The 19,671-nt window shown below is 42.3% G+C and overlaps 1 protein-coding gene across 2 annotated transcripts in view; it reads right to left on the bottom strand.

Annotated features, from left to right (window-relative positions):
* Window positions 1-19,671, bottom strand: part of map2k5 (mitogen-activated protein kinase kinase 5) — an 83,470-nt gene that overhangs the window by 23,616 nt on the left and 40,183 nt on the right. For both annotated transcript variants that reach the window (XM_054732311.2, XM_054732312.2), the window contains 7 exons: window positions 15,708-15,756; window positions 15,533-15,606; window positions 14,427-14,477; window positions 14,278-14,349; window positions 12,115-12,144; window positions 6,635-6,661; window positions 6,271-6,303 (listed from right to left, as the gene is read on the bottom strand). In XM_054732311.2, coding sequence (XP_054588286.1) covers window positions 6,271-6,303; window positions 6,635-6,661; window positions 12,115-12,144; window positions 14,278-14,349; window positions 14,427-14,477; window positions 15,533-15,606; window positions 15,708-15,756 — 336 coding nt within the window. The remainder of the gene's footprint in view (window positions 1-6,270; window positions 6,304-6,634; window positions 6,662-12,114; window positions 12,145-14,277; window positions 14,350-14,426; window positions 14,478-15,532; window positions 15,607-15,707; window positions 15,757-19,671) is intronic.

Here is a 19,671-nt window from a genome sequence, read left to right as displayed (position 1 = left end):
CCAGAGTTATCTCTGTAGTTATGCTGCTACAGGCTTAGACTGCTGGAGGACTCACTGACCACTTTCCACACCTTACTACTTTCTTCTGCTCTTTAGCTGCATTATTTCCTGCTATTTCATTTGTTAATTTAATTTTTTCTCGAAGTGTTTACCCCCCAGAAGAAGCTACAATGGTGTTTTGCTGAGCTGTGGTGGCCTTATGGAGGGGGCCATCGGTTTGCACACTGCTTCTAACTACTTAAACATTCTCCCTAATAACATTTTACTTTGTTTGACATTGAATGGGCTACTACTAGTTTACCCGTTTAATTATATATTCACTAGGATAAATACAATAAAGTTTATCTCTCACCAAATAGAATATTTACTAAGAAATCACAATGTGGCCATAGACACATTACTTGGTATATATGTTGTGTGTGTGTGTGCGTGTGTGTGTGTCTGCTCTGTCTTCTCGATCCCCAGTGAGTCGTGGAGGAAGGCTGCTTATACTGAGCCAGGATCCTCTGGAGGTTTCTTCCTGTTAAAAGGGAGTTTTCCTCTTCACTGTCGCTAAATGCTTGCTTAGTATGAGGATTGCTGTAAAGTCACTGACACTAGTCAGTGACTCGATGCAATCTGCTGGGTTCCTTATATAGGACACTTTTTACAGACTGGCTTAATGAACTGACCTGTATTGGAATGTTTACTGTGAAGTGCCTTGAGACGACTCGTCGCTATTTGGCGCTGTATAAATAAACTTCAATTGAATTGAAATAAAAAATTGTGCAACATTTATGATCCTATCATATTATTATTGACACAAAAGATGTTAACTAAAATCAAACCTCATTAAATAACCTGGATTTACATGGCTACGCACTCTTCTGGTCTCAAGATCACTGCGGCCATAAAGCACCTCTAAACTATGTGATTCATTTGTACAAAAGATTATTTTAATAGTTTTGTGCAACCATAAAATAAGGTTTTCTTAGATTTTCCTTGACTCGTCTTTGTTTCTGGCACCTGCCATGTGAACAGTGGAGGACTTGGTCTAGTGTGAAAGGACGACAGGTAAAACTCAGGGTGTAAACAACAAAGCATTAAGGCTGTTTAGTCCTGCTTCACCTACAGTATAATGCTGCAGTAAAATGGTCACAAGGCTCAACATATCACCACTCCACCAAAAGGAGATTCAAGTCATTCAGACATCAAGGCTGCAGGTCTGAAAGGCAGCAAGTCACATATCACATTCTTTTCGTAAATATTGTTTCTTTTATTTTTCTCCTCTATTGAAGAAAGCTGCACGAGATTTTTTTTATGTGGGGAGGAAACGTGCACAAATGTATTCTTTCTCCTGCAAGGGGAAATAAAGAAATAATGCATTTCTATGATACATATAAAATAAAAATAAACAGATGTTTTAAAATAGTTCAATGAACAAAAATAGGCAGATTTACCCATGGTCATTGTTTAAATCTCATTTAACACCACCAAAACCTCAGATTGATTCCACAAATCCAGCATTAGTCCCACTTAAAAAAGACAAATAAACACATAAAACATTTTACAGGAGCAAAACCTGACAGCTCACTGCAAAACTGGCCATTTTGAAACATACAAAACAGGTAAATAAAACCCAGAAAAGGAGCCTAACGGAAACCTTTTGAATTGAGTCTGTATGTTAAGTTCTTTATCGTCAGCAGAGAATCTCTGAACCACATCGTGTAAAACATCTGTGCCAGATTGACCCTCTAATCATTGCTGCACCTCATTACTTCACCCACTCCTCTTTTCTCTCTCTGCTTTGTTTCCAGATTTGCCCGTGGACAAACAAAACCTCTAAATGTTTAGACTGAGATCTCAATCTGTGTAATAATATAAATAAAATCTAACAAAAACAAAAAAAAAGCAGAAACTAAATCCATTTATCACAAACTGACTTTTGATCTTTGTTGAAAGAAAATTTCTAAATGTTGCATCACAATGCAATAGTGTGTGTGCTTAATGAAACATCACCTACAAGAACAAAGGGGAAAAAACTCAATAATTTCATTAACCGGGATGCTTTAAGTCAAGATATAAGCAGAAAAATATGTGAATGAAGACATGCACACCAATCATAAAACCTGGGTCGACAACCAGGCATTTATTCAAATGCCAAGAATTAAACCTCTTCACAACTGAAGCCCTGCTGCACCACTAAAAACACCTCTGGGCAGTGTTCGCCATTCCTTAATGCTCCGATCGGCAGGCTCCAGCAAAACATGATGCATGAACCCATTTAAATTAACAAAGGAATGGGTTCCTTCTAATCTCACTGCACTTCACATTCATGTGGACGCTTGGACGAACAATATATCATAGCACATACGCAAACCTGCATCCAAAACAAATGCCCTTGAGCACTGAGCAATACAAACCTCAGACTACACTTGATTCAGAGGGACAAAAACCAAATAAACTGCAACCGCTGCATTTCGTGCATACAAACACATCACAATTAGACCTAAAAGATGCTCAGTCCCATCTACAGTTTAAATTCTATAAGAAGTCCTTGTGAACACTTTCCTCACAAATCTGCATGCACCTTGATGGGCCTCTCTGCAGATACAAACACGCATTATACATGCATTCATGTCCCCAGCTGAGTGCAACACCGCTGCAGCTTTGATGTGGCAGCAGGCGATGGCACAAAAGACAAGCAGGCTGATGAAAGTGACTAGTCTGTTTAAATTATTCCTCTGGTTGTCAATTTGCTCCACTGTAAGACAGCACACACGCTACAAGGGTACAAGGGTACGAGTAAATATACATGTCATTGCCATGAAGCAATTATTAGGCAAAATTAGATCAGTAATTACAGGCTTGAAAATAAAGTGGGAGTTCTTTATTAGTGAGCCCACTTGCTATTCAACAAATAGAGGAGAGAGGCACATTAATGAGAGAAGACGGCGGACAGATGGTGAGAAACAACTGCAGAGAACTTCTAATTTAGGACTGTGGCTCAACAGTGTGAGCGGGCTTCCCATGCATGCACTGAAACCAAACGGCAACCTAGACAGAAGGTAGGAAGCTCATATCAATACAAAATATAAGTGGTGCCAAACATCTTCATAGCATAAGAGCTCAAAATGTTTCTGATTTAGTCACAAAGGCTCAAAAACAACAGTGGGTAAAAAACCCTCTCATTCTTGCTTATACACTTAGTTTGCAAGACACCATCCTTTTTAAGAATTGATGAATAAAAGCAAAGTACTGTTTCGGTTTTGTTAGGAGAACTTACAAAACTGCAGACAGCTAGCTACGACATTGTGAATAATCCCAACACAGGAATGTGATGGGACCCTAATCCTGGCCCTAATCCTAAACCTAACAATTAAATCAATTTATAGAGTAAAGAAGTGTGACAAACTGTTAAAACTTCTCAAACACAGGAAAGAAAAAATAAAACAACAACCTTTCTTTTGGATACATTTCTACTAAAAAATGACAACAAACTCTATAAGTTTAATATGAACTAAACGTTTAATCCAGATGCACTAATCTGGAGTACTACAGCCTCTAATTACCACTGCACCTCCGGCTGATGGGTAATTCCTTAACCTTTCCGTTCTCTCACAGTGACTTCATCTTTCCCGGACAGAGCTTATCCACTTGTCTATTCCTTGAAAGCACCATGGAATTAGTGGGGACAGTAAGGCTCTGCTGCCTCGCCAGGGACTACAACAGAGTGTTTCCCCGCCTCAAGGGGAGACAGCAAAGGGCACAGGAAAAATAGTTTGAGTGATCGCTACGTCTAGCTGACTAATGAACAGTTCAGCCCAGGTCAATCCATTACAACCAAAAGCATTTAATTATTAATTACGGCCAATCTATAGGCAGCTAAGGACAAGTGACACTGTATGTTTAATGTGCAATATGGCTGGTGATGGGGGCACTGGGTGGCTGATGTGGAGGCATTTTAGCTATTAGTGAACATCAGCAAAAAGCTCAGGGTGAAAAATCGGGAAGGAAAGCACGATTACTGGTTTTGATGAGAGTGTAGACAGTGTGAGTTCAAAAGTACAAGTCAACCAATACCGTTGTTTCTATTGCCGATGAGACATGGTCAGCCGATGGCCAACATGTACAACCGGTTTCACTAACAGCATCGGCTAATGCACTAAATTTCTGAAGCTGAATCAGTTTTTAAACTCTAATTTTTTTCTAACTGTTAAATCTAAACTTTGTGTACTGCTCAGTGTTAAAGTCAGACACCTAAATGAAGTTCATTTATTATGCAGATGTTATTAGTGAACATAAAAATACATTTAAATAAAGTTCTCCAACTGCACGAGGATGTACCCGACTTTAAATCGGCTTTACTGAGGACAAATATCGGCTGATGCCAATGTAATGAAAATGGGAAATATTGGCCTGATATATACCTAGTTTAAGGTGCACCCCAACAATTGATGAAAACTGCGGAAGTGGAGCGGTGTTGTATATTAACAAACTTTGTTGTAACCCCGTTATAAAATAGATCTTATTATAAAAAACAAATGCATCAACTAATAAATAACATACTTTGATACTTAAGTGATAATTAATTACAATCTTATTAAAAAACAGATGTTGTGACCTCTTATCAGTAAAGAATATTCAACGTCTCTGAGAAAGCCCCCCCAAGAGCCGAGGCCGTGTCTGCCGAGGCTTTGACAGACAGACGGCAGGAGTGGAGGTAGCTGAGAGGTCGTCGAGTTCAGTGAAACAGCTTTTATTGAACGTTAAACGATACAAAGCAACTTGTAACCTGGCCAGTTTGGAGGAGTACACTCTGGAGTTTGTTAGCTTTGGCAGGAGTTTTTGCGTTTGTCACCACGGTAACAGCAAGGCAATTAACCCCTGTACCAGACGGTAAACTACCGGTACACGACAGAAAAAAAACGGCCAGGTTTTTATCCACCCCAGGAACCACCAAGTCCTCATGTCTGGATTTGACCTGGGTCTGAGCTGAGGATCGAGGCGAGCCAGTATAACCCAACAGGACCACCTTCAGGATCAGCGGAGCTTCAAAGAGTCACATTGGAATTCCTGCTTTCACCAACTTTACTCCATACAGTTCCAAGGTTGGGGTAGGATTGGTTGACGTGAGGAACTCACGTCAAGTCGTTCATATTGCTTATGCACAATTGGGACTTTGCTAAGCTTGGCGGCAAGTCCTCAGATGTTTTGTATTTATATTGTTGTGTAATTGTCCATATGAACTTATATTCCTTTGTACTTTTAAAGGGTACTTAAAGTGTGATTTTAAGGTGACACCGTTTTATTGGGGAAATCGAACGGAATGAATTGTATGAACTGAAAGGGATGAGTTGCATGAACCTAATTCCAATCCAATATAAATTAGGGCAAACCCAAAGTAAGTTTAAAATCGAGACACTCAAAACTAGATGACCGGTCATAACGTAGAACTTGAAATTAGATTAGGAATTTAGAAATAAACCTTTATTAGATCTTTAACCCAAAGGGTAAAAGCAAAAACTAAAAAGGGGTGATTCTAAAGCATATCTCAAGTAACTGAAGTAGCATTTATCTGTTTATTGTTCGTCTTTGTTTGTTATTTATTTGTTGTGATTAAATCTGCCGGCTTTTCCATTTAAAGGTCACAGTCTCTGGCTCACGTTTTGTCACTCACCCCTCCAACCTAGATCTGGTCCAGCAGTTTATCACCCTGTACTTAATAGCATAGGTGTTACATTGTACTTCACACTTAAGGAATTAAACATCTGTATTGTTATCCGAGATCATAAAAAGCTAGACACCACTCTGCTTGAGCTGCTAGTTTTTGTAAAGAATATGATTTAAAGTAGAACAGAAGGCCGTTAAAATGAACAAAATCCACTTCAAAATTGAACAGAGAAGACTAATTGTATGTGTTGGCTGATAGATAATTAGCAATAAAAAATCTACTTTAAAGTGTGTGACCTTCTAGAGTGAACATATATAATTAACATTTTTTTATGAAATAATTGTTTCTTCTTCAATTTGGTGATTCTCATTAAGCCTAGTTTCTGTCCTGTTGTACACAAACTTCAGATTTGTGGTTTTGCTTGTCGCTGTTGACAAGTCCACCCTCTCCTGTAGCGTGCACGCGTCTCCTGCCTGAGGCATTTACACAGGGTGAAGGGTTGAGTGGATGGGGAGCAAAGCCGCCTGAGTGGTTTGCTTCATTAGGAAACAAAATATAAGCTTTCCGGGCCATTAGGACTGACTTTAGATGCAAAAGCACATAAGACGACGACTCACCTCATCAACGATGCATTGCAGTAACTGAAGAGGCTGAGGAGGAGACGCAGAAGGAGACGGAGGGAGAAAACGTTAGTTTATATGGAATTTCTTCAACGGAGGGAATCAAAATAAAGTACCTAGATTAATCATATGCAGCAAGCTCAGGCAAAGCAGCCTTCAGCTTCTGGAGGATTTTATTACTCCATAATGGCACCTAATGCAATACCAGCGATTTAGGCATAATCTAATAATTTGCTGGAAAAATCCAATCTGAGGGTAGGTTTTTTTTTGTAAATGGGAGAGGCAACCAAGAGTGACAGATTATATACAGAGTAGGAGACCTCTAGCTTCTTACCTCCTATTCCACAGCAATAAAACTTACCATTAAAGATCCTTGGTTTTTCTGAATCTGCAGGGCAAGACGGAGAAAAAGAGATGAGGCAATATGTAATTAGTGTGTCATAATCAAGACGATGCACTTGGACACATTATGATCACTAGGAGAAAATTATTGCTTTCCTGTTGGCAATTTGTGAGAATGCACTAACACCATTTACATAATGAAAACACACAAATGTTAATGGCCTTGCTCTCATTTGTGGGGAATGGGGGTAAGAGTTCCACTAATGCAAATTTTTTAGCACATTTCTTTATTCTTTGCCCTTCAGGTTTTTTCAGAAGGAGTTTGGCGAGAGCTTCAGTTTGTTACACGTAGGTGCCAGGCTAAGCGCCAGTCTGGAGGAAAAAAAAAAAAAAACCAAAGATGGAAAATATCTAACAAAATTACCAAAAAACGCAACAAAAATGATAAAATAAAGAACGTACACATTTAAACTCCAAAAGGACTGCAACAACCCAAACTTTATTTTACTTTTAACCATAACACACTTTAGTAAACCTGCACAACGCCTCTACCTCCAGAGGATTTGGCTGCAACAACCATTTTAATTTCCAAAAACTTAAATTTTCAAATTCATCACACAGAATAAATGATACAAGCTTTAAAAACCTGGGCTCAACTAAATGGACTGTTCACTTCTCCGGCTCTTTTGACAGCGCATTTGAGCACTTATTGATTCACTCAATTAAATACAGGTTTTCACAGCCTGTAAATACCAAGAGACTCTTAAAATGCCCCTATATCCAGTTTTGCCTGATTCAGACACATTAAAGTATGGAAAAGTAATTTGTTCAGAAATAATTACTAAAACAAACCTGTGTGCTGCTTCAGGGGTTTAAAATGGATCGTGGGAGGCCAGCTTATTTAAAACATATTTGAGGACTTGTCTCTTTCTACCAGGTTTCTTGACCACGTTATCCTGAAGGTTTCACCATGTTTGAGCCTTTGTATAATGAATATAAGGAAATGCATGCAGAGTTTCATGTAATAATTAAAATATGGGACAACAAGACATCTCTTTGGTTGATTTTTCACTGTAAGAGGTACAAAGTCGTGCACTGGGTCTGGGGACGTATTTACATCTCTGTGTCACTAAATGATGAATGTAGTCGTGTAAAACATCAGCTCATTGTGTCTGAGCCTCAGACGTTCTGAAGCTTTTCTCATTACTTGAAAATATCACAGAGAGCTCAGCATGAAAACACAAGTCATAAAATCAATTTTTAGATGTCAAAAATGTACGTTCCAAACTCAAGACAACTCAGACGCTTAAAAAAACAACAGAGGATTTTTTAAATGTATGAAAAGATTTATCCTGAGGTTTAATTTAGATAAAACTGCAAATATAATCAACTCAAGAAGGTTAAATGACTGTTTTGATAATGAGGAAGACAGTCTGGCATAGCTGCTAAAGAGACAACAAATAACCGCTGCCTTAATATCAATCCCAACCTTTTAAACATTTGAAAGGGTGCTGGATTATTCTAGAATAAATAAAACACATAAGCAGCAGCACAGTAGAACAAAAAAAATTACTTTTCTAATTTTAAAAGATAAAAAAGTAACAGAAAGCATCTCGAGTCCTTGATAGATGCATTGATGTGTAATGAAGTTGTTAAAACACACACGCACACACACATTATTTCATCCACAAATTCATTCAAAAACGAGAAATGTGACAAAACGAGGAGAAACAAAAACAAGAGAGTCGACCAAAAAGACAACAAATCAATCAGAAACGATAGCGCTGGCGGCTGTGTGCACACATCACATCAGGTCTGGTGTCTTCAAAGACTTTCAGAGCGAGCCGTGCAAAACTCCATTAACTCCTGACAAAGAATGCAAATGAATCCCAACATGTGGTGAAGTGGAATTAAAGAGACCATCTCTAATCATGGCAAACACGAGGTGATGACTCTACCACACACGCACACACACACACGCGCACGCACACACACAAGCGCACGCACACACGCGCACACACACACACACACACAGAAGAATGAATGAGCGCCAATACTCCTTCTGAGAGTTTTAAAAGTGACACACCCCAAACACAAAACTGGCTTTCATTGAAAGTGCCTGCTATTAATGCCTCAGAGCCAAGTTGCTTTAACTCGTCCCCTCTTTGTGACAACGATTCACTCCCAATCTTTCTCATTTCAACCAACGTCTTCAGTCTGAGCTGAAATGTTTTCTTTGAAGTGCAGCAGTAGGTTCTGCAGAGACAGCTGTGCCAGCAGCTGAAAAAAATGACAGCTCAGGCCCGAGGACTTTGGCTGGCTGCGCTCGACGAGCTGGATCCAAGTACTATCGCCACACAGTTCTGCTACAGCCTGCAGGTGAGCTGTCTAGAGCGCCATATGGAGCTGGGGGAGAATTAACACCAAGATAAGGAAGCATGCACAGGAAGGGCTACACAGCAGAGAGGTATGACTAATATTCTACTTGTTTAGATCAATGAGGATGAAATACTCTGCACTAAGGAGAGGAGGAACAGCTCACAAAAGCAGCCGCGACAGAGGCTGAAGTCACCTCAGTAAACATGTAACATCATCATTTAAAAACACGTAAGAATGTGGATGACGTACAAATAACGTATGCATGAAGACTTGAAAGAGTTGTTCATCACACAACATTATAAAATCAACACAGTAAAGAGCTGAATCATCACTAATGAGTCCGACTGGCCCTGACAGGATGAGAGATTCAATTCAATTCAAAAATACTTTATTAATCCCAGAGGGAAATTGATTGCTGTAGTAGCTCAGAATAATAATAATAATCAAGTCATTAAAGAGTTGTTGTATATTACAATGGCTGTTGGCAGGAAGGATCTCCAGTAGCGGTCAGTGTTGCAGCGAAACTGAAGAAGCCTCTGACTGAAGACACTCTTCCGTTGTCGGACAGTCTTGTGAAGAGAATGCTCAGGGTTGTCCATAATTTTCTTGATTCTCTGGAGAATCCTTCTTTGCATTATCTCCTCCAGTGGTTCCACAGTCGTCCCCAGAACAGAACCAGCCTTTATTATTAGGCTGTTGAGCCTTTTCAGGTCCCTGCTTCTGATGCTGCTACCCCAACAGACGATGGCTGAAGAGATTACACTCTCAACAACAGACTTGTAGAAGATCTGCAGCATCTTGCTACAGACATTGAAGGACCTAAGCGTCCTCAAGAAGTGCAGTCTGCTGTGTCCCTTCTTGTAAACGGCTTCGCTGTTCTTTCTCCAGTCCAGTCTGTTGTCCAGGTGAACTCCAAGGTATTTGTGTTCCTCAGCCACCTCCACTTCTTCTCCCATGATGGAAACAGTGTTTGACTCCACCCTGTTTCTTCTGAAGTCTAAAATCATCTCCTTTGTTTTGTTCACGTTCAAGGTCAGATGATTGTTTCCGCACCATGCCACAAAGCGCTCCACCAGCTCTCTGTACTCAGCTTCCTGTCCATCTCTGATACACCCGATTTTTTGTCTTTTTGAAGTTAGCTTCTGCTGATGAATGCTTAAGATATATAAGTTGTCATGGATTTTATCAACATGTTTACCAATAAACCCATTTCCTGCAGCTAGAGAGAGAGAGACAAGAATCAATAAGGCAGACATACAACCAAATCATGATTTGGTGGCAAATTCCCTGAACAGCTGGTCACAGAGGTTATTTAAGCAGCGAGATAAGAGAGGAATGGGAGTGGATCATGTGTGAGAGAGAGTGAGTGTGTGTGTGTGTGTGTGTGTGTGTGTGTGTGTGTGTGTGCGCGCGTGCGTGTGAATGCTTTCAGGACATTCAGCTAATAGATCTGTCAATAGGACTAAAGTAATGAAATATAAAATTTCCATAACATATGTTTAGGTGGGTATTGAGCTTAAGATGAAAGTATATCATCATTTTTTCCATCAGAGGACATTGTCCCAAACCCTAGTGACTCAAAAAGCTGCAGGTGAGATTTTCATAGATGATGATTCTGAAAATAATGATCAATAATTTACCCGTCCCATCAGTTAGAAATAATACTAATGTACAGAGAAGCAACAAGGATAACTATCGAAGAAATAAAATAACTTATTTAAACATTTTCCCTTGAGACAGGCAGATCTAAGGCTTTAGATAAAAGAATCAAAGTTTTATATCACTGAAGAGGATGCATCACTCATCAAACTGTGGAAAAAACATTTATTTTTTCCAGTGAATAAAGATGATTAAGAGGATATATTTCTACTGATTTTAATATAAATAATGATAACTTGCTTGATTAAAACATGTAAGTGTCCAAACATCATACTAAAACGCTCCTGCTCATTACTAGTTATTTGTTGTAGCACATTGTTTGTTTTACATGTCCTGATCTGTCAGATTTCTCAGAAAAGCAACTTAGATGACAAATTAGGATCTTCCACTTCTGTGTGTGTGTGTGTGTGTGTGTGTGTGTGAGGCTGCTATTACTACTGCAACAGGTGCCGTTGTGTTCAAAGTGGTAAATAAATGTCAGGGGGGAGGCTGAGCAAGGTTGCTGCTGTGATTTGTAACAGGAAATTACCAACAGGGGCAGGGCTCATTCAGACACTGAAACTTTAAGTTCAGTCTGATTAACAGAAAAAAGCACCCGTCTGAAAAGAGCTGAAAGGGCACAAACACAAAACACACCAGTAACTACAAATAAATATGTTTTTATGCACAGACTTAAACAGTCCTAGGAGAAGAAAACGCCTCCAGATGTTACATGTAGTCAGTTCTGTCCCACTGCAGCACACCTGAGGAGCAGCATTTAGGCAAACTGGGTGTACAGTTTTATACGACTCACTTTAAACAACAGAGCAATCCTATTTTACTAAAGGAACCGGTCACCTTATTCATGAGAAACAACCAGAGAGGTGCAGGATTGGTGCATTCAGCTGACAAGAGAAAGGAAAATCTGAAACATAATCAGGATCTGGAGACTGATTTCTACTGAACCCTAAACGTGAACCTGTCCTCTAGATTGTGAGCAGGCTGGAGGCCAGGAGGTAACTTGAGGTGATTCAGATTGCTCTGGGAGGGATTAGGGAGATAAACCCATCTTAAAGTACTAATTAAGACTTGATGGGATTGGGAAGTCACTTCTGTAGTCAGCAATTACATTTGAGGAGGATTTTAATTTACTGTAATCAGGGGGAAAACGGGCTTAGACTGTAGATGAATACATTAGAGGTTGAATGTAAACATCTTAGTGAATCTGAGAGGAAGCAGATCTTCCAACACGTCATTTAGGAGCCTCTTTTCACAAAATGACTAAAGAGATAAGACATTATTACTAACAGGATTATGCTAGCACAGTATGGACATACATTATAAATAAATACAGCTTCACTGCAGACAGGACAGAATATTCCTACATCTGACAAGTCCATGACTGTCAGAAAAGCAGAGCCTTTGACATAAAAACATTCACCATGACTCAAACAGGAACAATAAAAAAGTAAAATTACTCACTTGTGGGTAGGGGAACATGCCAAGTGCCAGCTGTGAGGATAAGATAATAATAATAATTATTATTATATTATTATTTAATCTTTATTTTAATCCCACTGAGATTCACAATCACTTCTCAAGGGAGTCCAAGACAGCGGCAAAAGTCGTTCCAAGAAACACAGTAAAGAGAGACAGTACCAACACGCATGCATCTAGTAAATAGTACTTTATCCTCGTTTTAAATGGTGCCATTGTTTGTAAATGACCTCATTTGAAATGACTGCATTTGAAAACAGGGTGAGTGCAAAAAATTTAAAGGCAATTTAGGATGAGGAAAAGATTTGAACTATCTAAAAACTAACAGGAAAATCTCTGAAACGTTTTAGATGACCTGTACAATTACGGTAACATGCATGTGTGGGCGGTAATATAGTTAAGTTGTCCTGAAATGATCTCCAGAAACCTCATTTAACCGCAACATGACTAACTAATAAACAATTCCACCAAAGGCTTCAGCAGAGATGAAGGAGGACACTGGCTGAGTTGTCTTTATGCCCTTCTTTAATTAGATTAGTAGGAATGTTTACTTCAACCAGTTTTAGGTGGGATCAAGAGACTCTGCCACTTTTATTTATTTTTTATTTTAACAAATACTTTGGTCAAAACAAATTAGAAACTTCAGAGGTGAAAAAAAATCAGATGTTACGTATTTTTATGAAAACTGAGTGCATTTAGTTCTGGTTTATCTGCATGTTAAACTTTTTCACACGTTTGCTGTCCAAACAAAAACCTGAAGAATCTCCACAGATCAACACCAAAGTGTGCCTGGCTGCATGAAAATAACATGGTGAAATAAGGCATGACTCACAGCAGTGTAAATGTAAGAATGGATTTCAAAAATAAACAAAGAGAGATGCTAATGCTAATGGGATTGTGGAGCTCTGAGGTAAGCGTAAAGCTGCAATCTGAAGCTTTCCCCTTTTCAGGATTTAAAAAAAACCTGTGAAAGTGATAATCTTGTCATGAACTGTGATATTTTGCTAAGCCCGTCCCCTGTCCCATAGAGCCCCGTGCAATTCGAACTGAGCGTTGTTCAGCATCAACCAGTAGCTTAAGACATCTGCTTATGTGCATATGTCAATCACAGAGCATGCACAAGCTTTTGAGGACGCATAGACTGATGCCACACACACACACACACACACACACACACACACACACACACACACACACACGCGCGTGCGCGCGAAAATGCAGCATGATAATATGAGCTGTAAAACAATGTGTTTAGCTTTGTTTGCCAGCTGGCAAATGAAAGGCGTTGCTTTTGACGGTATACACGAAAGTTCGAAAAACTTATTAAGTTGCGGTTCATTATTCAGTCACCAGGTAGTGATTTTGGATTAAAAAAATACTCCAGATTGTAGCTTTAAAGCCCACCTACTGAGAAAACATCTTCAACAAACAACACCCGCCTTTAGTTAATGACATCCACACAATTACCACCTTCTGAGAACAACAGTCACATAAAGGGACAGAGAGCAAGATCATGGGTCCGTTTGAAGTATGCCTCTGTGGTATTTATACTCAAATGATTGCCTGATAATTCAATTTGATGATTCACTTGAAGTGTGTATTGTTTCCCTGCCAAGTGCAGAAGAACATCAAGTGGGTTTCTCCTTGAACATAAACAGACCAACTAGTGTTAAAGATCAGTCTGAAACAGATGAGACAGAAAGGACTTTCATTTAGCTCAATGCCATCATCCACAGTCAGAGACAAGGAAATCAGGGCCAAAGGACACACCATTAAACTCCATCTTTATCAGATAGTATGTCAATGATTCTGACACAGCTACATCACATGAACTCATCTATTTGTGTTACAACTATAATAATATTAGCTGTTATTGACAAATAAAGAAGAGACAGAAGCACAGATCATTTGTTATCCTGCTAGAGACAGAAACAAATGGAGAATCAATAGTGTAACCATAAGGACAGGAGAACAGGGAAATAGTTTCAAACAAACACTTGATCAACAATATAAGAAGTGATCAAAGTGTTATTTATGTGCCACAATATGTAGCCCAAAAATAAAATAGATCTGTTTTCTTTAAATGAACTTGCTGCCCAAAAATGACCTCATCCCTTTTCTACAGAAAGAAAGCAGAAGTTTGTTTACCTCCATGAAAGAGATGCCCACACTCCAGACATCAGCATGGATTCCATACTGCTCTCCTGATATCCTCTCTGGCTGTGTGACATCAACAAAAACAACTGTAAACAAAGTGTATCATGCTAATTTATAAATAAAAGTAAAGAATAACTCACTGCCATGTATGCGTTGGTCCCCACGTAGGTTTTGGCTATAGAATTTACCAGCTGCAAATACAAATCAAGCTTAAAATAAATATGTATAAAACTGAAAATTATTAAATTACCTGGCCAAAGGGCGATTATATTAAAACACAAGGGTGGTAGCTAACTTTTGTTATGTCAGAGAAAACTTTGGGGTCCACACAACATATAGGACAAAGAGACCGTTGTGAGTCGGTGTGTCATCAGAGGCAAGGAACATGATAATGAATGTCTGTCCCCTATGGCTCTTTTTGAATGTGTCCTACAGAATGTGAGACAGGATGGGTGTGTGCTAGACAGATAAACAGAATTTTTAAAATAAAAATAGGTTTAGGACACAGCATTGCTACATGCCTCCCAATCAAGGTGTAAAATTCACCTTTGAGTAGCCCAGTAAGTGAAGGTTGTGAATAAATAGCAATGTGAACAGGAAAGGGCACGTATGTGTGTGTGTGTGTGTGTGTGTGTGTGTGTGTGTGTGTGTGTGTGTGTGTGTGTGTGTGTGTGTGTGTGTGTGTGTGTGTACCAAGTGTGCTTTGTAGCATAATCATCAGCGAGAGACCTTCACCGGCTCCCCAAAACATCAACCCCGTAGAGTCCTTCCTTTCAATGCTCTCAAACAAACAAGCACACGCACACACACACACACACACACACACACACACACACACACACACACACACACACACACACACAATGACAGGGCTATTGTCTGCCACCCACCCTTTCCTCAAATCTACTGAATACATATCAATGAGGCTTGGCGATGTGAGTGTGTGTGTGTGTGTGTGTGTGGGGGGGGGGGGGCATCTTAATTATAACAAGTGATTTTTTTGGAGGCTGCAAAACAATGGGAGTGGGGGAGATAATGTGAGCAGAAGACCCTTGGGACAGCGCTGATGTCTTGAGTTGAAAATGAATGTTGTGATTGACAAGCTGACCATATGCACACGGGTCTGTGCATGTACACAAACACACGGCCTGCAAAGCATCGTGGTCACACAGATTCAGACAACTGTTTGGCTTCATCTCTTTTCCATCCCCTCTCCTTTCTTTCTAATACAAACAAATCAGCGTACCTGCGTGCTGACACCAAAGTCACACAGCTTGACTTGTCCTCGGGTGTTCACCAGCATATTGGAAGGCTTGACATCTGTGGAGACATACTGCTTGAGAGAACTGCAACATCAGCACTTTGCTGCTTGTCTTTATCAACTCTGCTCTTTTTTTTAATAACACAGCAACCTTACTCACCTCTGTGAAGTATCTTAAGGCTCCACAAATAAGTCAGGCCTTTTACCACCTACAGAAACAAGTGACAAAAAAATAAAAACATTGAACCATCTTGGAGGATTGAGCCAGCTGAAAGTAACTTTATGCTTATGTCAATGTTTGATGATGGGATTGCTACTCATCCTGACGTTGAAGAGTTCAACATCAAATAAAATCATACAAAACACAATCAGAAACACTACTATGACACACAATGTAAAGGAAAGTGCACATTTTTCTCAGGTGGGATCATAATGAATGAGTAAATATGATAATTTGTGAAAACTGTTGTGTACAGCTAGCTCACATGGTGCACATAATGTAACTTCAAACAAATTATGACTAAGTCTCTTACTGTTGTCTCGGTTTATTCACATTGTTCTCATACTCTCTGGCTTATGTGGTGCCAGTGTTTTATAAATGTTAAAACATCCACCAACATGTTAGCCAATCTCTGTGACTCACACAGGGAAATTAAGAACCCCCGCAAATGTTTAAAAAACCTTTATACTCTCTCTAGGAAATTATGTTCACAGCTTGTCACCAACAGCCCAGTGAGATATTAGCTCAAGGATGTGCCAAGGCTACAAAAATGTCCTTCATTTCGTCTTCACATATAATTTATTATGATCTGCTAGGATGCTTGATTTCTAAATAATACAAAGAGGAAGTGGTTGAAAGAAGTGAAAAAGTGATAAAACACAGACTTTAGTGTTCAAAAAACTAAGTTCAAAGTTATATTTAGACCTATATATTCGAGTAAAGATGATTCTATTTCGTCTAGTCTTAGCCCTTAAGCTAGCTGCTATTGGAAAGGTGATCTCAGCATCAGCCAATCATGAAGAGCTTAAATGTACGCCCACCACGTGGGCACCCCTTGTGAGTTATATAAGTGGAACGACCCCACTGTTCGCCTCCGTTTTCTCTTCACGCCAAGCTTAAGAGCTTCCTTTAAGAGCAATTATACAAGAAAAATCTACTCACCGACCAAGTCCAGCAACGCCAGGACCTGCCCAGCCTGCCAGACGGGCTCCATCTCCAGCGGCGACCTGCACGCCAAGTGTAAGGTCTGTCTCGGGGCTCACCACGCTGGCCTGGCCTTGACCCCCAGGCCTCGTGCCCGTTCTGTACCGCTCTGCCCGTGGCTGAAAAGGTCCGCCGAGTCGAGTACTTCACCCCCACCACCGACGAGGAAATTCCGGAGGCTGGCATGTACTCGCTGGACAAGGCGTTACAGTTCTTCAACGTCGTCCAGGAGCCGGCTGGCTCCTACCGACTGGACGATGTCATCGACAGCGAGGAGTACGACGAAGCTGGCTGCCATAGCCCTTTTTCCCTCCGGTACAACACGGAGGTCGACCGCGAGGCTGGCTGCCATAGCCCTTCTTCCCTCCTGTACAACACGGAGGTCGACCGCGAGGCTGGCTGCCATAGCCCTTCCTCCCTCCTGTACAACACGGAGGTCGACGAGCCTCGTGAGGAGTACGACGAGGCTGGCTGACGCAGCCATTATTCCCTCCTGTACAACAAGGAGGTCCACGAGCCTCGTGAGGAGCATGACGAGGCTGGCTGCTGTAGCCCCCTTTCCCTCCTGTACAATACTGAGGTCGACGAGCCTCGCTCAGCGGGTCCTTCTGCCCCAGTGGCTTCTCGCTCCTCCCTGCCAGCAGTTAGAGCACTGCTCCAGGAGCTGCCTGCCATCATCTCCGCGGCTGCGGCCCGCAAGGGGCTAGCTGTTCCAGAACCGGCTACGCCTGAGGCAGATAAATTGGCAGGAATTTTCGGGGCGACACAGACGCGCTGTCCAGACCCCGTCTGGCCACGCTTCCCCGATGCCATGAGCTGCTGGTCCGCCGCCTTCTCCGAGCCTGCCGGGTTCAAGGCGCCAATTTCCACATATGTGCCCATTACCAAGGTCGAGGGCTTCTCCGACCTGGGCTGGCCATCCGTTCCCTCACTGGAGCCGGACTTGGCCTCGCTGTGTGGCGTCGAGGCCAAGAACCACCTCGCTGGACCGCGAGCAGTTCCCTCTTCTAAGCATGACCAGCTGCTGAGGCAGCTCGCCGATCGCGCACACCAGTGCGCCTTCCAGACCGGCGCTGCAGGAAATAATATCGCCTTCTCGCCTTTGGCGTTTCCAAAATGGTGGAGGAGCTTGACGCTCCTCTCGAGTCAGAAACCATCATTACTAAAACTGCTGATGCCATCCTCAATCTGTGTGTGGCTGTATTCACCGGTTCTGCTCGCATTGCTGCCTGGCAAACCCTTATCCAGCGGGCCTTGTGGCTCAAGGCCCTGCCCTCCATTCCTGAACACCTGCACAGGGAGATGCTGGAAGGCCCCATCACCTATGACGTTCTGTTTAGTCCCCATCTTACGAGCGTCATCGAGAGGGCTCAGACGGTGGCTGAACTTTCAGCCACGGTGTGAGACCTGGTCCACTCTCGGTCAGCCTCGCACTCCCGCCGTTCCCCCAGAGGATGGGACGAACGGCACGGAAACTCCAGGCGCCCAGCTGCACGGCCCGCCCCGCGGAGCCGGCCTCCCGCTGAGGCGGGACCAGGGAGTTGGCGGCCAACGGTTCCGAATGAGCCAGCAGACACAGCCTTGGCAGTCTCAGTCACAGGAACCTCGCCGAAAACAACCACGAAAATGACTCGTTGGGGGGAATGTGTGTGCTTATGACTGTACTGTTAAGGAGGAATGCCGACAGATGCTGTGTCCCGACCTTCACCCTCTTCCTTCAGATTGAGACGTCTGCGGGAAACTTCAATGTGCTCTCTGGTCCTTATCTCTCCCTCCCACCTGTTGGTCTGCAGCTGGTCGATGCGCCGCAGTGGCAGCTCCCATTGGAGGCTTCAGGATCCCGCCCATCCCCGCCACCCCATCGGACTCTGATGTTGTATCTGCTGTTTGTGCTTCCATGTTTAAAGGAGTTTTTTTTTTTGTATAATAGAGCTACTCCCCGCTGGGGCTAACTCTGCTATGCCTTTTTTTACCTACCCCCACTTATCCTCATGTAACACCCTTTTCATCTATCTATTAAGGTAGCGCGACTCATGTTGCGAATGACCGCAGTCACCAATTCTTGTCATGTGTCTAACCCACGTATGTCTGATCCTTGAATTGTGTGTGCTGAAACTCAATTTCGTTTCTCTGTATGTCCTGCACATGTGGTAGAAATGACAATAAATGACTTTGACTTTTAAGTCTGTGAATGATTTTGGTTTTGAAATAAAACCCAAAAAAACGTCACATCGAGAGCACAGTCCTACAGTCCTCTGCAGAACCCTCTGCCGAATCCTCACACATGATGTTCCCCGCACCAAGCACTGCAGCACATCTGCATGTTCACACAGTCGGACTCGGTAATGTTACACGGCTTGCTGTAAGGGTGCGCTCCATTTGCGCACCGGCCCCGGCCTACGGCCAGGCCCGACTCATCCCGCTTCCCCCACAGCGTTGGGTGGGACGGGATGTCATGGCGCTGTCACGACCACGCGCAAAGCGTGCACGTTGCGCTGCTCCATCCGCTGGCACTTTGTCGTTCCCGTGCACGGGCCCGGCTCCCACTCGTCCTTCATCCTTGGACTCCACACTCTGCGGTGCGGATCAGCCTCTTCCGGCTGTTTCACACTCGCCCTTTCGAGCAAAGCCCTCCATGGGTCGCTCTCAGTTCTCCGGTACAAGCGACGGTGGTAAGGGCGCGAACCCAATCCTCACGTGACCTTGAGCACACGTCCGCTGTCGGAACGCGCGCACGAATGCCTCCCTTTCGGCTACTCGCTAGCCCAGCGCACCTTCTCCAAATGTCTGGAGACCGCGCTGCAGCCACTGCACACGGCAGGAACGAGGGTTTTATTTTACCGGGACGATCTGCTCCGATGCGCCCAGTCCGAGGCGTCAGAGCAAACCAGGAAATTAACAGAGCATCTGTCAACCCTGA

Source organism: Nothobranchius furzeri, chromosome 9 (genome assembly GCF_043380555.1).
Source record: "Nothobranchius furzeri strain GRZ-AD chromosome 9, NfurGRZ-RIMD1, whole genome shotgun sequence".
Taxonomy (NCBI): domain Eukaryota; kingdom Metazoa; phylum Chordata; class Actinopteri; order Cyprinodontiformes; family Nothobranchiidae; genus Nothobranchius; species Nothobranchius furzeri.
This window is presented reverse-complemented; position numbering and strand designations above follow the sequence as displayed.